The 16,856-nt window shown below is 52.3% G+C and overlaps 1 protein-coding gene across 1 annotated transcript in view; it reads right to left on the minus strand.

Annotated features, from left to right (window-relative positions):
* Positions 1-1,272: 1,272 nt before the first annotated feature.
* PLEKHA4 (pleckstrin homology domain containing A4) overlaps positions 1,273-16,856 on the minus strand; it is a gene marked incomplete at its 3' end in the record, with an annotated part of 16,297 nt that continues 713 nt past the window's right edge. The window contains exons 2-13 of the mRNA XM_007942993.1: positions 13,295-13,402; positions 11,545-11,617; positions 11,345-11,445; positions 11,101-11,210; positions 10,258-10,473; positions 9,424-9,703; positions 6,934-7,008; positions 6,018-6,065; positions 5,592-5,672; positions 4,110-4,259; positions 3,260-3,358; positions 1,273-1,413 (exon numbers count right to left, since the gene is read on the minus strand). Coding sequence (XP_007941184.1) covers positions 1,273-1,413; positions 3,260-3,358; positions 4,110-4,259; positions 5,592-5,672; positions 6,018-6,065; positions 6,934-7,008; positions 9,424-9,703; positions 10,258-10,473; positions 11,101-11,210; positions 11,345-11,445; positions 11,545-11,617; positions 13,295-13,402 — 1,482 coding nt within the window. The remainder of the gene's footprint in view (positions 1,414-3,259; positions 3,359-4,109; positions 4,260-5,591; positions 5,673-6,017; positions 6,066-6,933; positions 7,009-9,423; positions 9,704-10,257; positions 10,474-11,100; positions 11,211-11,344; positions 11,446-11,544; positions 11,618-13,294; positions 13,403-16,856) is intronic.

The following is a 16,856-nucleotide window of genomic DNA, read 5'->3' on the forward strand; positions in this document are numbered from 1 at the left end:
GAACTGCTGTATGAAAAGTGAATTTACTCTGTAAATCTTCACCCCAAATCCTAATTAAAAAAAAAAAAGTAAAAAAAAAAGAAAGTGAATTTGCTCTGTAAACTTTCACCCAAATTACAATAAAAATAAATAAATTAAAAAAAAAAGGAGTATCTACTTGGCATCAGGTTGACAATAGCAACTCAGAAGATTAGTTAGGAAGCTTGGGGGTGATGAGTTTATGCTAAGAAGGAAGGAACGACTCAGAAACGGAGGCTGGGAACGGTTACCCAGCCCAGAGAACATAATCCATGCCACTGAATCGCACGTGGAGAAATGGTTCAATGGATGTGTGTGTTGTTGTGTGTACTGTCAACAAAATAAATGTCGTCAGGTGCCCTCCAGTCAGCTCCCACTCATAATGCCTGACATACAAAAGAACAAAACGCGGCCTCGTCCTTCACCCCCCACACTATTATTGCTATATTTGAGCTCATTGTAATTCAAATAACAAAATTAGTGAAACTATTATTTTAAAGTGTTTGAGAGTTCTTGAACTCAAGCATTCAATTCTCATTCACTCCTTCAGAATGCTCCTTGGAAGAGAGAATGGCCAGATTTTGTGTCACCTACTTTGCTCATGTTGTCAGAAGTGACCATCCCTAGAGAAGGACATCGTGCTTGGCAAAGCGGAGGGTCAGTAAAGGAGGGGAAGGCCCTCAACGAGATGGATGGACACAGTGGCTGCCGCGATGGGCTCAGGTTGGGCAATCTACTTCCATAGTGATACCGCCTCAGAAACCCAAGGAGGGGTCACTATGAGTCAAGGCAAGTCAATGGCAGTGACTTTGGTTTGGGCTTTGCTTCCATCAAGACTGACAGCCTTGGAGACCCTGTGGTGCAGTTCCACTCTGTCCTCTAGGGGCGCTGTGGATCAGAATCCCCTCCAGGCACTGGGTTTGGTTTGGGCTTTGCTTCTGTGAAGGTAGGAGCTCTGGTGGTGCAGTGCCTAAGGCATTTGACTGCTGACCAGAAGGCTGGCGGTTCAAACCCACCAGCCAGTCCTCGGAAGGAAGGTTGGGCAATCTACTTCAGTAGAGATATCGCTTCGGAAACCCAAGGAGGGGTCGCTATGATTCGGGGTTCGGCACGTAACAACAGCAACAACACCAGGGGACTTTCTTGAGGTTAGTTAGCTGGTCAAGGGAGAGGGAAGAGGTGGGTGGGTGATGGGTAGGGCCAGGGGCTGATGGCACAGGGGGCTGGTGGTGAAGACTGGTGCATGAGCCTCACCTCCCTCTCTGAAGACTCCTCGCCTTGGAGCACGGCGGCTGGCGGGCCAGGCTCAGTGTGGGAGGCTGGCTTCTGGGCGCCCCCGAGACCTGCCAGGGTGTCTTCCACCATCCACAGCTGCTGCTGAGCGCATGCTCGGTCCTAAGGAGGAAGAACCAGGAGCGAGGCGAGGCACTGGGTGCCCAAAGGTGGGAAAGTGCAACAAGGCTCCAGCTCACGGACCAGAGAAGGCAGCTGCCATCACTGGGCCCGTTTCCACCCCGTTCTTCCAGATGCCACAGCGTCAATTCTGACTCATGGCGCCCTCTCGGGTGTTTCAGAGAAGAATCGCTCCACAGAGTTTTCATGACTGTGGTGGTTAACTTTGTGTGTCAACTTGGCTGGGCCTGGTTGAGTGGCTGGGCAGCTGAACGTAGTTACTCCCCATGGTGAGGTTGGTAATGAACTCCACGGTGGAATCTACTGGAGCTACTGAGTAGCTGCTTTGGGGATGTGGGCTGCTTCCCGTATAAAGTAGCAGCTTTGGGAACGGTCTCTAGCCTGTGGCACACTTGAACCTGCATGAAGCCATGTCGTTGTTCAGCAGCCTGCCATGCTCTGCCGACCTTGGGACTTACAATGGACTTGAATCAATGGCCTGCCGTGTGGTTTGGTAACATCAGGACTGTGCCTTTTTACTTGTCAACCTTGGGTTTGTCAGCCTCAGCAGCCAGTAGCTGCCTGAGTGAAGAAACGCCTCTAGCTTCAGTGGGTTGGGAGCAAGAGGCAGAGCTGAAGCCCAAGGTCGAGGGGCTTTCACCCAGTCCCTAGAGCCTGGCACTTTGACCTCGGACTTCTAGCCTCCAAACTGTAGGAGAATAAACTCCTGTTTGTTCAGCCATCCCATTGGTGGTCTACTCCTGTCAGAGTGGCACTGGGTGACCACAACAGTGACTGAGAACTTAGAGAAGCAGGCCACTCAGAGACTCCCTGCACTATACTTATTAAAAACCAAACCCACTGCCATCGAGTCAAATCCCTTAGGGATCAGAATTTGTGTTTTATTTTCCCAAATAGATAACCCACAGGTCCAGCCCATTTACTGAAACGACTGTCCTTTCTGTACCACTTTGCGGTGTAACCTCTGTTGGAAATAATGTTAGTGGCATCTCAATCAGCTCCAACTCAAAGGGACCTACATACACGAGGACAAGAGGTCATCCAGCCCCACACCATCTTATCCGGCAATATTCTGTCATGAATTTATAGGGTTTTCATTAGAAGTAGTACAGCAGGCATTTCTTCCTAGTTGCCAAGAGGCAGAACTGACCAGACAACATGGTTTAGAAAGCCATTGCCTGACTGAGAACGAAGTCAGTCCGTGCCTAAGACGTAGGGCTTATATTTTAGGGGTGGGAGCTCTAGTAGCATAGTGGCTAAGGCACTTGATTGCTAAACAGAAGGCTGGCGGTTCAAACCCACCAGCCACTCCTCAGAAGGAAGATGGGGCAATCTACTTCCGTAGTGATATCGCCTTGGAAACCCGAGGAGGGGTCGCTACGAGTCGGGTCCGACTGGACTGCACATAACAACAACAACATACTTTAGGGGTGGAGCTTGAACTAAGTGGAGTTTAGAACCGGAAGCCCCAGAGGGTAAGTTTAACAGCCAAGGTCAGGATGCAGAAGGGGAGAGATGAACTTGGGGATGCAGACAGCACTGAGGGGTGGAGTTTTGAGCCTAACGGCAGGGCTTCAAAATAAGAAAAGAGATTAAGAACCTGAATGGGGGTAGGAAGGTGGGGGTGGTTCACAGTCTGAAGGCAGAGCGTGAAATCAAGGGCAGGATCTTACCACCAAAAGGGGATAATGGCAGGGAGCAGAAGGGCTCTGGGGTAAAGTGGGAGGAGCTTCAGTCCTGTGGGAGGAGCTTAAATGGGTTTGAAGGAAGACCCGGAGTAGAGGGTGGGGCTTGGAAACGTAGTGGTGGTGGGGGGGTCGGGATGTACCTGGGGGGAGCCGAGATGCAGCAGGTACTCCAGGGTCTCCCGCAAGGTGCTTAGCTCCTGCTCCAGGCCACTGTACGCATCCCAAACCCGCTCCCTCTCCTGGGGCCCCAGAGAGGAGAAGACACGGGTTAGCAGCCCCACCTGCCGGATGCTTCCTCGGCCCATCCGCACCACCTTTTCCCAGTTGCCAAGAGCAGGGGAGGCCTAGACCCTGCGGCGGGTGGGAGGGTGGGGTGGGTATAAGGACTACAATTCCCATGGGCCTCTTTGCTCGGACTCCTGGGAATCCCGGAAGTCGAAGCGGGACCTCAGCAGTCACTGGTCAGTGTAGACAACTAACCAAACCCCATTACTGGGAGGTGGATCCCAATGCACAGCAACCCTATAACACAGAGTTCCACTGCCCTGTAGAGTTTCCAAGGCTGTGAGGCTTTCTGGGAGCCGACTGTCACAGTTTTCTTCTATGGATCGGCTGGGGGGTTCCAACCGCAGACTTTTCCGTTCACAGTCGAGTGCTTTAACCACAGTGTGCCACCAAGGCTCGCCAGTTTACACAGGAAGTATCGAAGGCCCAGAGGGGTTAAGTAACTTTTCTACGGTCACACAGTGACTATGGCGACTGAGATTCAAAGCCAGAAAGCCCGTATCAAAATTACCCTCTTAAACCGCATAACTAACTTCTGCTGTTTCTTGCCCACTTGCCCCTTGACAGTAAAGATAACAGGTTTAAAAACTGGGGTGGAAGGAATCAAGAACTAGCTTCTCATGAGCCCTTGGGGCAAGGCCCCTTCAGTAAGAACCTCAGGATCACGGGCTATCCAGGCAGTCAGTGGCCCTTCCGGAAACTCACCTGAGTCAGGTGACAAAGAGTGGCCCGCACGCTGACCAGGCGGTCCTGCAGGAGGCGCTGGCGTCCCCAGGCCTTCCCAGGGGCCCCAGGCTCCTTGGTAGCTTGGCTCAACTGCTTCCGGGTCAGTTCCAGAGCCGCTTCCAGCTGCTCCTGCACCAGGAGGAGGGCAGACTGCTGAGCCCACAGCCAGCCTCCTGGGAGACGGAGAATGGCCAAGGGCGGTCATGGCCACCTACAGGGTTGGCAGAGGATGTTTCTACAAGCATATTTGTAAGTGCTGTAAGAATGTCCAGGTGTAGAGTAGAGCTGACAGGGGCGAGGTTGTGGCGGCTTCTTGGCCACAGCCAGCTACCTGGAAGGAGCAAGCAGTTGGACCTGTGGGCTCAGGACCATGGTCTCAGGGGACATCAAGCTCATTGGCATAACATACTACACAAAAACACTGTTCTTTGGTGAGCAGCAATTGGGGTCTTAAAGCTTGCAAGCGGCCATCTAGATGCAACAAAGGGTCTCTCCTCGTCCAGAGCAAAGAAAGAAGAAAACCAAACATTCACGGAAACAATTAGTCCTAGCCACTGGTACACCATGTGATCCTCAGCCTATATGACTATGAGAGCAGAAGAACTAGGTGGTGCCTGGCTACCACTGTCAGCCACTCGGAGGGGGATCTATGAAGGACATACTGGATAGAGTGGGAGAACAATGTGAAAAAAAAATCAAAAAAAAAAAAAAAAAAAAAAAAAAAAAAAAAAAAGACCAGGTTTTCTGGTCTGATAGAGCCTGGTGAAACCCCTGAATCTAGGGCCCCTAGCTACCCTTTCAGGTCTGGAATTGAACTCACCCCTGTGGCTTCCAGCCAAACAACAGACAGGCCTATGGGGTGAACATTTCCATTAGCTGGCTACACTCCTTGGAGCTATCAATTGTGGGAGAACAGAAGGGCAGTGTTTGCACAGGGAGACAGCTGGCAGGGGTGGGGGGGTGGGAGTGCATGGGAGGGAAGGACCCAGGGAAGAGGTGACTAAGGGGAGGAAGTAGGAAGAGAGCAGTTACATTGTGGGGAATTATAGCCAATGTCATGAAGCAAAATGTGTATGACCTGCTGTATGGGAAATGAATTGGCTCTGTGAACTTTCACACCACCACCCCCCCCAAAAAGAAGAAAAAATGGCCAAGGGCAGCCAGACAGCCGGAGGACTGACGGACTGATTTCCAAGGGTTAACTAGCCTTCCTGTGATAGTCCTGCCTTGTTTGTGATGGTGCTGGGTTGGTGCTGGGTGACAATTAACACCCGTGGATGAGGGAGGGCTTATAAAGGAGGGGAATTAGAGCTAAGGGATAGGGCTCATCATGAAGCCCCGCCCCCTGAGATGAAGTGGAGGGGCTTAGCAAGGAAAGGGTGGGGCTTAGCAAGGAAAGGGTGGGGCTTAGAGAGGAAAGGGCATGGCTTAGAGAGGAAAGGGCGGGCCTTAGGTATGTACCTTCTCCTCCTGCCTCTGGTCTATCTCTTCCTGCAGTCTCCTCAGAAGCCGGTCCTGCCCACACAACTTGGTCAAGAGAGTCTGGAGAAAGGAGACCCAAGCCCCTGCCGTTAGTCGATTCCGATTCACAGTGCCCCTGTAGGACAGAGTGGAACTGCCCCCTAGGCTCTCCAAAGCTGTAAATCTTTACAGAAGCAGACTGTGTCATCTTTCTCCCATGAAGCAGCTGGCAGCTTTGAACTGCCAACCTTCTGGTTAGTGGCCCCATGCTTTAACCACAGTGCCAAGAAAGCGCCTTGAAGAAAGGAGAGCGAGAGCTATTTAGGGACCAAAACTGGCTTTTCTTCTCCCTGGCTCCCCCACCTCCCAGAACAGTCTCTCCCTAACTTTGGGAGCTCACTAGGGGTTGGAATGGGAAGAACTTACATCTGTCTCTAAGCTCTGATGGAAGGTTGAGTCCAGAGGGGGGCCCGGCTGAGGAGAGGGAGAAAAATCAGGATCACGTGGAAAAGACAGGTCCTCATGGTAGCTCAGGGCTGACCAAGTCCTGTTCTACACACACACACTTCACTTCTCTTTATCCCATGCCCTTGCAAACCTCACTTGTTAACTGCAAGGAGGTGATGGTTAACCTAAAGGTTTGGAAGGATGCGTCTACAACCCAAGAACCCCGAGGGTTGCCAGGAACCACGGAAGCGAGGAAGAGACAAGGAGGGCCCTTCCCCGAGAACCTTCAGAGCCAGCACGGCCCTACCAATCCCTTGACTGTAGACTCCCGCCTCCAGAACCGTGTGACAAGGCATTCCTGTGGTTTTAAGCCATCCGATTTGGGTTACTTTGTTACAGCAGCTACAGAAAGCTCATATGCGTTCTGTCACCGTGTCTTATCACAAGGCATTTCCAAAGGGCAGAGATGGGCACAGATGGGGCTCAGGTCCTCCTAGGTCTTGTTACCAGGAAAGACCCCATCCTTGCAACCTGAAAACTCTTGAGCATGCAACCGACCGACCGACTACAGTCATGTCACTCTGACTTATGCAGACCCCGTGTGTGGGTAGAACTGTGTTCCACAGGGTTTCCAATGTCTGATTTTTCAGAAGTAAAAGAACTAGGACTTTCTTCCAAGGTGTCTCTGGGTAGGCTTGAATGGCCAACCTTCCACCTGGCAGGGAGTGAGTTAACTGTTGGCACCCCCCCAGGGACTCCAAACTCCTATCCCGGAACCTTGAACCATCCAGTCTGTTCCAGACACTAGTCCCCACTGCCAGGAGACGACATTCCCCATAGCAAAGCAAGCAAGGGAAGGGGCTCTGGTAGCCTTGCGGGGTCCTAGGGTACCCACCAATAAAACCATGGAGGCCCGGCTTCCAGGAGGCCTTGGAGGGAGCTGGAGATACGTGGCAGAGCCAGAAGGGGCCTGGGAAGCATATTAAACACAGAGACATTTAGAAATCGGCATGTCTTGGTAACAAGCATTGGAGTCCCTGAGTAGCATAAATCGTTAATGTGCTTAGCTGCTGAACAAAAGGTTGGAGGTTCGTCTACCCAGAAGCCCTTCAGAACAAAGGTTTGGGAATTTACCTTCAAAAAACCAGCTCTTAACAACCCCATGGAGTAGTTTCTACTTTGACATGCATGGGGTCTCCAGGAGTCAGAGTTGATTCGATGCCATTTAGTTTAGCAACATCGGAAGGAAGATGGGGCAACCTACTTCCGTAGTGATGCTGCTTCGGAAACCCAAGGAGGGGTCGCTATGAGTCAAATCAAGTCAATGGCAGTGACTTTGACTTTGGTTTGGGCTTTGCTTCCAGTGGGTGTGGTTTGGGCTTTGCTCCCATCAAGACTGACAGCCTTGGAGACCCTGTGGTGCAGTTCCACGCTGTCCTCTAGGGGCGCTGTGGGTCAGAATCCCCTCCAGGCACTGGGTTTGGTTTGGGCTTTGCTTCTGTGAAGGTAGGAGCTCTGGTGGTGCAGTGCCTAAGGCACTTGACTGCTCACCAGAAGGCGGGCGGTTCAAACCCACCAGCCACTCCTTGGAAGGAAGGTTGGGCAATCTACTTCTGTAATGATACTGCCTTGGAAACTCAAGGAGGGGTTGCTATGAGTCGGGTCCAACTCGACGGCACATAACAACAACAACAGTTTAGCAACAAGTATTAGAATAGGTGTGTCAAGAACTGAAGTCCCTTAGGAAACTTTTTCAGATTCAGAACTGGGCTCCCCTCAACTTCCTCAACTACCCACCTCTCCAGTTATGCGCCACTATGGGGACACCCGTAAGTGGATGCGTCCAGCAAAACAGCCCCTTGAACAGTCCCCGGCTACCATTCCTGAACATCTTGACCAAGGGATTCTATAGCAGAATCCTGATCAAAAGGGGGACACTGCAGAACAGGATTTCAGATTTTCATGGAATGCAGACTTCCCTGAGACATTGAATCTGGATGAATTCCTGAAACTATTGTCCTGAGATAATCTTTGAACCTTAAGCCAAAACTATCCCCTGAAGTCTTCTTAAAACCAAACAATAGTTTAGCTTAACCAGTAAAGGACGTCTGCCGTAAGGATGGTGCCCCTTTGAGATCTATCTCTGTGGCATAAGACTGACAGCAGCAACTCAAAAGATTAGATCGGAAACTTCAGGGACAGTGATGTTATGTTAATGGAGGAGGGACAACTCAGAAAAGGAGGGTGAGAATGGTCGGACAACGTGAAAAATGTCATCAGTGCGACTGAACGGTACATGCAGAAATGGCTGGATTGATGGATGTTTTACTGTGTATCTTCCCAACAACAAATAAAATAAAATATTAAAACAGCCCCACGAGGTGTATTGGAAAAAAGGGGGATCGGAAATTTTTGAAAATAGATGGTGGTGAGGTGACGGTTGGAAAACACGACCAACCTAATGTCCCTGAATTGTTCATGTGAGCAACGTGGAAATGGCAGAGATTAGTAAACCAAAAAGCCAAACTCACTGCCATCGAGTCGGTTCTGACTCATAGCGACCCCCTTTGGGTTTCTGAGGTGCGAAATTTTTACAGAAGTAGATTGCCCAGTCTTCCTCCCACAGAGTGGCTGGTGGGTTTGAACTGCCAATCTTTTGGTGGGCAGTCAAGTGCCTTAGGCACTACACCACCAGAGCTCCTTAGAGAGTTTATTCCAAAACCAAACTCACTGCCGTGGAGTCAGACTCAACTCATAGTGACCCCTCCTTGGGTTTCCGAGGCGGTATCACTATGGAAGTAGATTGCCCCATCTTCCTTCTGAGGAGTGGCTGGTGGGTTGGAACCGCCAGCGTTCTGGTTAGCAGTCAAGTGCCTTAGGCACTATGCTACAGAGCTCCCAGAGAGTTGATGACATATAAATTTATACCAGTTGACATCTATTCTGACTCATGTTGACCCCACGTGTCTCAGAGTAGAAGTGTTATACGAAAACTGAATTCACACTGCCTGATTTTTTTAGGAGTAGATGTCACCAGGCCTGCCCCTGACATATTTATTTCCCACAATTAAAACTAACAAATGAATAAACACAGCCCCAGCGCTGATGGGAGTCACGATCCACTCTCACGTGGATGACTAGCTGTGGGTTTTCTGAACCACAGTCCCCTGACTCTCAGAGGAAAAGAGCAGGTGACCAAGTTGGAAAGATAATCTACGGACACAAGGCAGATGCAAGGTAGTCTCCCTCTCCCAGCCCAGCCTGAGTATTCTGGACTACAATCCCCATGATGCTTTACGGGGCAATAGCCAGAGTCTAGCCTGCAAAGACATCCCTGATGCCTGATGGGAGATAGAGGCCCCTTCTCCCTTACCTCTCTGCTGACTTGCGTTCTGGGCTCCTGACTCCAGTGCTGGGGACTCCTCGGAGGCCTTCCTGCCCCAGCTTCAAACGGGGGTCCTCGGCGGGGAGTGGGGGGTCGGGAGAGGGTCCGGCGCTGGGGACCCCATTCCAGGGGTGGCCGGACATCGATGCGACTCAGGGGGGTGTGAGGACGGGCTGGGGGTACTATGTCTCCTGAGGAGGGAGGGGGTCTGCGCGCCGGAGCCGAACGGGGCCGGGGGAGGCTCAGAGGAGAAGGAGGGGGAGAGAGGGGTGTGAACAAGCTGTGGGGAGGAGAGAGTCGGGAAACTATGTGAACTAGAGTTCCACCCATCCACCCATAAAACCCAAACGCACTGCCATCGAGTGGATTCCCACTCATAGCGACCCCCATTGGGTTTTCCAGGCGGTAAATCTTTACGGTAGATTGCCCAGTCTTGCTTGCACGGAGTGGGTGGTGGGTTTGAACCACCAACCTTCTGGCTATGAGTCTGATGACTTAGGCACTTCGCCACCAGAGCTCCACCCATCCACCCAGTACCCACTAAACCAGCCTGAAAGGCGTTATCTTTCTTCACCGTGCCTCACTGAAGTAGAACCGTCTTTTATTCATCGGACCCCCAATATCTCCCATTTGTAGCACTTCTCCTCCATTGGGATCTGACACCTCCCCCCCAAGAACCCTGCAACACAGACACTATACTCAGCCAAGCCTCCTAATCTGTACTAATTGCTTTGACTTTCCAACAGGCGCCGCCCTTCTCATACCCCACGCCCTCTGCATCGAATTTCCTCCCCCATAAAACCGTTTGTCTCCAGACTTCTCGTTCCCACTCACTCCGGACTCCTCGCCCTTCGAATCCGGGGTCCGGACTGGAGGTCGGCTGTGGGGCTGGGAGTCAGCAGCCTGGGTCCGCCACGCCCTCTAGAGAGACGCGCTACCTCCGGGGATTCTGGACTGTGGCGCGCTTCTGCTCTGCTCACTTCCGGGGGACCACCGGGGCCGCCAGGGCCCTCCCCAGGCTGGGGACGTGCGGGAGACCTGGGCCGTCCACTAGCGAGAGGGCACAGAAAAAGCCAGGATCTCTTTGAACTTTAGAACAGCTCTTATTCTCTATTCACCGACGAGGACACAGACGGAAGGTGGTGAACTAGATCATGACCCTATTTTGCCGATGGGGAACCTGAGGCTGGAGGGTGGAAGTGATTTCTCGATCCAGTAGCCCCGGATTCTAAGATAGAATGAGCCAGGGAGGCCGGGTCTTCAACTTGATAATTGGACCACGTCAATTCAGAACCTGAGAACCGGCTTGCGGTCTGAAGTTCACAAGACTTTTTGAGATGTTTAAGCAGCAGCATAAGGGGGCGGAGACTCTGAAGCCTCCAATCAAATCAGTGTGTGTGGACTACTTATAATTGGTGGGTTGAGACTGTCTATCTGATAATTGGTGGGCTGAGATAGGAGGATCAGTTCTAGAGGGCGGAGCTTAGAAGGGACAAACGGTAGCTGATGGGAGGAGCTTCCCAGAGGCGGGGACAGAAAGGCGGAGCCTCCTTAGCTAGAAGAATGATGATTGGGCGTTCCTTTTAGGGGGCAGGCGCCTCCAGGGGGAGGAGTTAGAAACGATTAAGCTGACCCTGAGAAATCGAGAAAGGGGCGTGGCTTGGGGGCTATAATCACCAATCATCACCCTCCGCGCGGGAGGCGCGGCCCAGCGCCCGAAGCCAGCCTCGCAGGTCCTCTAGGGTGTCAGCCGCCAGGACGTAGGTCCTCATGCCCGGGTGCTCTGCCTGGGAGAAGAGAGGGCTGGGAACTCGGACGCCCCGGTCCTCTACAAAGGACGCCATGAACCCCGGTCAAGCCCTTTTATCTCCTCCCATCAAGCCTTCTGCGCCTTGTGCCCACGGGGGACAGAGGAACTCACGGTGAAAGTGAAGCGCCGCCCTCGGGGGGCTCCCGGTCCATCTGGCCTGATACTGTAGCTAGGCAGCAGGACGCTGCCCAGGACGCTCTCCTCGCGGCTGTCTGCAAAACGGGGGCTGAGGTCAGGGATTCCCCCAGGAGTCAGGAGGTAAAAGACTAGAGCAGGGGGCCCTCCCATCCCATTCCAGCCGGGGTACTGACCCTTGTAATAGAAGAGGCAATGGCCAGAGAGGACGAACCAGCGGCGTTTCCAGAGCCGGAGCCCAGCGCTGTCCTGGGGGGAGAGAGTGGGAGCAAAGGCCTGACTACAGGGCAGAGTAAAGAGGGGACGATGACAGTGACATCCAGGGACAGAGGTCTAGAGAGAGGGCAGGGACCCAGAGAGAGAGGGACAGAGACCCAGGGAGAGAGGGACAGAGATCCAAAGAGAAGGGGTCAGAGACACAGAGAGAGAGAGAACAGAGACTCAGAGAGAAGGGGGTGTAAGATCGTATTTGATGCAATATGATAACAGCGTGTTGTGGTGATCATTTGAATTTTTAGCTACTTCTCAGATGACACTGAAGATGTGGTCAGGATCCCCGCCTTGAGACCCGCTGCCCCAGGCAATCTGGCCTCTGTCCCCCACCACCACCTCGCTCCCTCTCACTGGCAACACCAAGCTATCGCCTGGAGGGCTTTAGCTTTCCGAGCCCCTCTACCCCAAGGTCTTAGCAGGGCGGACTCCTTGTCACCTAGTTCTTAGCTCAAATGCCATCTCCTCAGAGAGGCCTTGCAGGACCAACAATCAAAGGTAGCCCCTCATCCTCTTCCCAATTTTTCTCTTTGTTTTTAATCACAATCCCTGTGTCACTTCTTCACAGCACTCACTGCCAAACACGATCTGCTCTCCTCCAGAGGATCTCACCCCCACAGGGCAGTCCTACCGCCCCATAGGGTCTCCAGGGCTGTCAATCTTTAGGGAAACAAAGCCCAAACCACACCCACTGGCATGGGGTCCATTCTGACTCACAGCGCCCCTAGAGGACAGAGTGGAACTGCACCACAGGGTCTCCAGGGCTGTCAATCTTCACAGAAGCAAAGCCCAAACCACACCCACTGCTGTGGAGTCGATTCTGACCCACAGCGCCCCTAGAGGACAGAGTGGAACTGCAACACAGGGTTTCCAAGGCTGCCAATCTTTACAGAAGCCGACTGCCTCATCTTTCTCCTGTGGAGCGGCGTAGCTGCTGATGGGTTCAAACCGCCGACCTTTCGGTTAGCAGCTGCCCCTTTTAACCACTGCCCCACCAGGGCTCCTTCCAGCAATCACTACAATCTGAAATCATCACATTTGTAATTTATTTACTAATTTATCATCTGTCCCCATCCCACCCTGGTCTTGAATGTAATGTTGTTATTGTTGTTATGTGCTCTCAAGCCAGACAGACTCATAACGACCCCCTCCTTGGGTTTCCATGGAGGTATCACTATGGAAGCAGATTGCCCAACCTGCCTTCCAAGGAGTGGCTGGTGGGTTTGAACCTCGAGCCTTCAGGTTAACAGTCAAGTGCCTTAGGCACCACGCTACCAGAGCCCCTTTGAATGTAACAAAGAAGCTTATTTATGTTATTTGCATGGGCAGATCCCAAAGAAGATGGTGATTGGCCACCTCCCACACAGAGGGTAATGATTGGTGAATATAAGCCCAGGCCACGCCTCTTCCCCCCGTGTGTACCTTCAATGCGCCTCTTCGTAACTCCTCGCCCTGGAGGCCCTGCCAAGATCCCACTTTGTAAGAGTTCAAGAGATCGACAAGGAATGAATGAGGGACACAATATGGGGAAGGCAGTGATTGCAAAAAAGAAAGACATTTGGGGACTTGGAAGGAGAGAAAAAAGGAGTTGCACACAGCCCGGGGCACAGCCTCTACTGTCACTCTGCGCGTCCCTTCCCTTCCCCCGAGTTCTACCTGCTTGTGAAGCCAGCCTCGGATGTGCACGGTGAGGTTGGGGTCCCTTCGAAGAGCATTGGCCCTCTTGCCGAAGGCGTGGACCTTGCTAACCGCCCGGGTGGACTTCTGAGGAGAGAAAGGGGGACAGGCGTGAGGGGGATGGGAGGGTGAGGTGAGATGAGGCAGCCATGACCCTCGCAAACTCTTGCTAGCCTGCCCTTGCGGCTGTGGTGGTTCCGTGGTAGAATTGGCCCCTTCTATGCGGAGACCCGGGTTCGATTCCCGCCAGTGCACCTCCTGTAAAGCCACTCTGAGTCTGTCAGTGGAGGCTTTGCATGTCGCCTCCATACTGAACCGATTTCAACGGAGCTTCCAGACTAAGACAGACTAGGAACAAGGGCTGACAGACTAGGGGCAAGGGCTGACGATTCAGCCAATGAATTGTAACCCTGTGGATTACCGTGGTCCGTCCCATCCCCACAACCGTGGGGGTCAGGCAGGACCAGGCAGTGTTTCATTTGCTGTGCACAGGGCATCAGTACATCGCCGTGAGTCACGGACTGACGCAATGCCAACTAACAAGAAAGCTGCCCTTAGCAACTGGGTCCCGGAAGGGGCTGGGTCTTAGGTCAGAACTGCGGGTGCAGCATGCAGAGGTGAGAGGCTCTGTTGTGATGGTTGGAGGCAGGTGTCTGGAGGCTACAGGGCTGTGGGGAAGCAATGTGGAATCACGGGCCCATTGCCATGGAGAGGATGCCCCAGGCAGCAGAATCAGTGATGTAGTTAGTACAGCCTTTGGGATCCAAATTGCCTGGGAAGTTCTCATCATCAGGAAGAGCTTCCATGCTTAGCCCCTGGTGACGGGTCGGCCAGGGTTGAGGGGATGGAATGTCAGGAGCCCGGAGGCCCACCAAGCCACGTGCCTGGGAATGACATCACTCAGCAACCAAAACCAAACCAGGTGCTGTGAAGTCAACACTGACTCACACCAATGCCATGCATGCCCTTCAGACCTGTACTCCATAGAGTTTTCAAGGCTGTGACCTTTCAGTGTAAGCTGGTGGCGCAATTATTAAGCGCTCAGCTGCACACTGAAAGGTTGGCGGGTCGGGTCCACCCAGAGGCTCTGCAAGGGGGTGAAAGACCTGGCCATCAGCTCCTGTGAAGATTACAAGCCTAGAAAACCCTATGAGGCCAGTTCTACTGTCACATGGGGTCGCCATGAGTCAAAATCAATTCAGAGGCACCTAACCACCACCTCTGGTAGCATAGTGCCTAAGGCACTTGAGTGCTAACCAGAAGGCTGGCGGTTCAAACCCACCAGCCACTCCTTGGTATCTACTTCCCTAGTGATGTTGTTGTTGTTGTTATGTGCCGTCGAGTCGGACCCGACTCATAGCGACCCCTCCTTGGGTTTCGGAGGCAGTATCACTCCGGAAGTAGACTGCCACATCTTCCTTCCGAGGAATGGCTGGTGGGTTTGAACCGCCAGCCTTCTGGTTAGCAGTCAAGTGCCTTAGCCACTATGCTACCAGAGCTCCCTAGTGATACCACCTTGGAAACCCAAGGAGGGGTCGCTCTGAGTCAAGTCAAGTCAATGGCAGTGACCTTGGTTTGGGCTTTGCTCCCATAAAGACTGACAGCCTTGGAGACCCTGTGGTGCAGTTCCACTCTGTCCTCTAGGGGCGCTGTGGGTCAGAATCCCCTCCAGGCACTGGGTTTGGTTTGGGCTTTGCTTCTGTGAAGGTAGGAGCTCTGGTGGCGCAGTGCCTAAGGCACTTGACTGCTAACTAGAAGGCTGGCGGTTCAAACCCACCAGCCACTCCTTGGTATCTACTTCCGTAGTGATACCGCCTCGGAACCCAAGGAGGGGTCGGTATGAGTCGGGTCCGACTCGATGGTAAACAACAACAACCACAATGACCAAGTACATCAGCTGGCCTTTCTTCCGCGGCCTCTAAGGGCCACCGGCCACCCTTCCTGTTAGTCGCTCAGCCCATGGACCATTCACACCTCCCAGGAGCTCCTGTGAGGTGCTTGGTTGCCATGGAATTGCTTCCCACTGGGCAACCCCAAGGGACTCCATGACCTTGGATGATGCAAACAGTTCATGCACGTGCACTAACTGAAAGGTTGGCGGTTCCAATCCACCCAGATCACCAGGGCTGGTGCGCCACTTCCCAAAGGCCACAGCCGTGAAAAGCCGAGGGAGCAGTTCTGCTCACGTGGGGTCACCAGGGGAGAGAGGGCACTCCAATGCTTCCTTCCTTCCCCTTGGAGCCACTTACCCTGATGCAATAGAAACCACAGGCGTCTCCAGGACACCCTGCCTTGGGGACAGCTGGGACCAAGGCTGGGATCGGACCTGTGAATTTGGAACTTGGGGAGCTGGAAATGTGTGAGGTGGACAGCAGGAGGACGAGACGATGGACATCATTTCTGAACTTCTGGCTTGGGTGACAATTTGACACTCAAGTAGCTTGGGCCTGAGTAAGAGCACCCCAAATTAACTGAGGGCTCCCGACATGTGGCCAGCGATGCTAAGCTCGGAGGCTAAAACTCCATTCGAATGAAAAGTATCCTGGCCATCAGGAATACAACCTGAAAACAGTCATCCCTATAACTCTCCCTGTAACTTCTCCCGAGAAAACGACTTGGTCACCACTTTCAGAAAATAATGTAATTTGGTTTGCTCACTGGTTTTGTCTGCTGCCTAGCAGGCCAGGTCCAAAAGAATTCTCAGAACAGATGTCACCTCAAAAACAAACTAGAAGTACGCATGTCCTCCCTGCTGTCGAAGGTCTCAGTGACTATCCTGAGATTGGCCAGATGTACCCAATTTAATGATGACTTGTTACTTATTAAAAAAAAAAAAACTTTAGAAACTTTGTAACCTTTACCTAAATGTCAACCAATCACTGAATTTTTACTGCAGTTCCTTGTATTGTCTTCTATAAAGTCTCTGAACTGTCTCCTCCTTGGATCACTTAGTTTGGAATCCTTTGTGATTCTTGATTTGCAAATTGTCTTGTTTTTCCATAAATGCTCCTTCCTTTTTCATTTCAACCCAACTCTGCCCTTTCGCCCTACAACAGGCCTCAGAGGATCTTATGCCAGAACAGGGTCTTTCCGTATGGGGTTTCGAAACTGGGTGGATTCCATGGCTAAAGAGAGCATAGAGTGGCCTAAGCCATCATCAGGAGTAGCCACTAGTCTGAGTTCTCAGAAGGGCCCCAAGGTCCCTGGGGAAGCACAAACAGTTTTGCTCTTGGCTAAGAACCTAAAGGTTGCTGGTTTACATCTACCCTGCCATTCCACAGATGACAGGCCTGCAATTGGCTTCCATAAACATTGTTAATATTGTTGTCATGTGTCGTGGAGTTGACTTTCAACTCACAGGGATGCCGGGTAGCAGAGCCGAACTGCCCCATAGAGTTTCCTAGACTGTAATCTTTATGGGAGCAGGTCACCAGGGCTTTCTTGCTTAGAACCACTGGGTGGGTTAGAACCACCAACCTTTCAGTTAGCACCCAAGCACTTAACTGTTGTGCCGCTAGGGCTCCTTTTTGTGAAGATGACA

This window comes from Orycteropus afer, unplaced genomic scaffold (assembly GCF_000298275.1).
Source record: "Orycteropus afer afer isolate SDZICR_OR568_19922 unplaced genomic scaffold, OryAfe1.0 scaffold00099, whole genome shotgun sequence".
NCBI classification, from domain to species: domain Eukaryota; kingdom Metazoa; phylum Chordata; class Mammalia; order Tubulidentata; family Orycteropodidae; genus Orycteropus; species Orycteropus afer.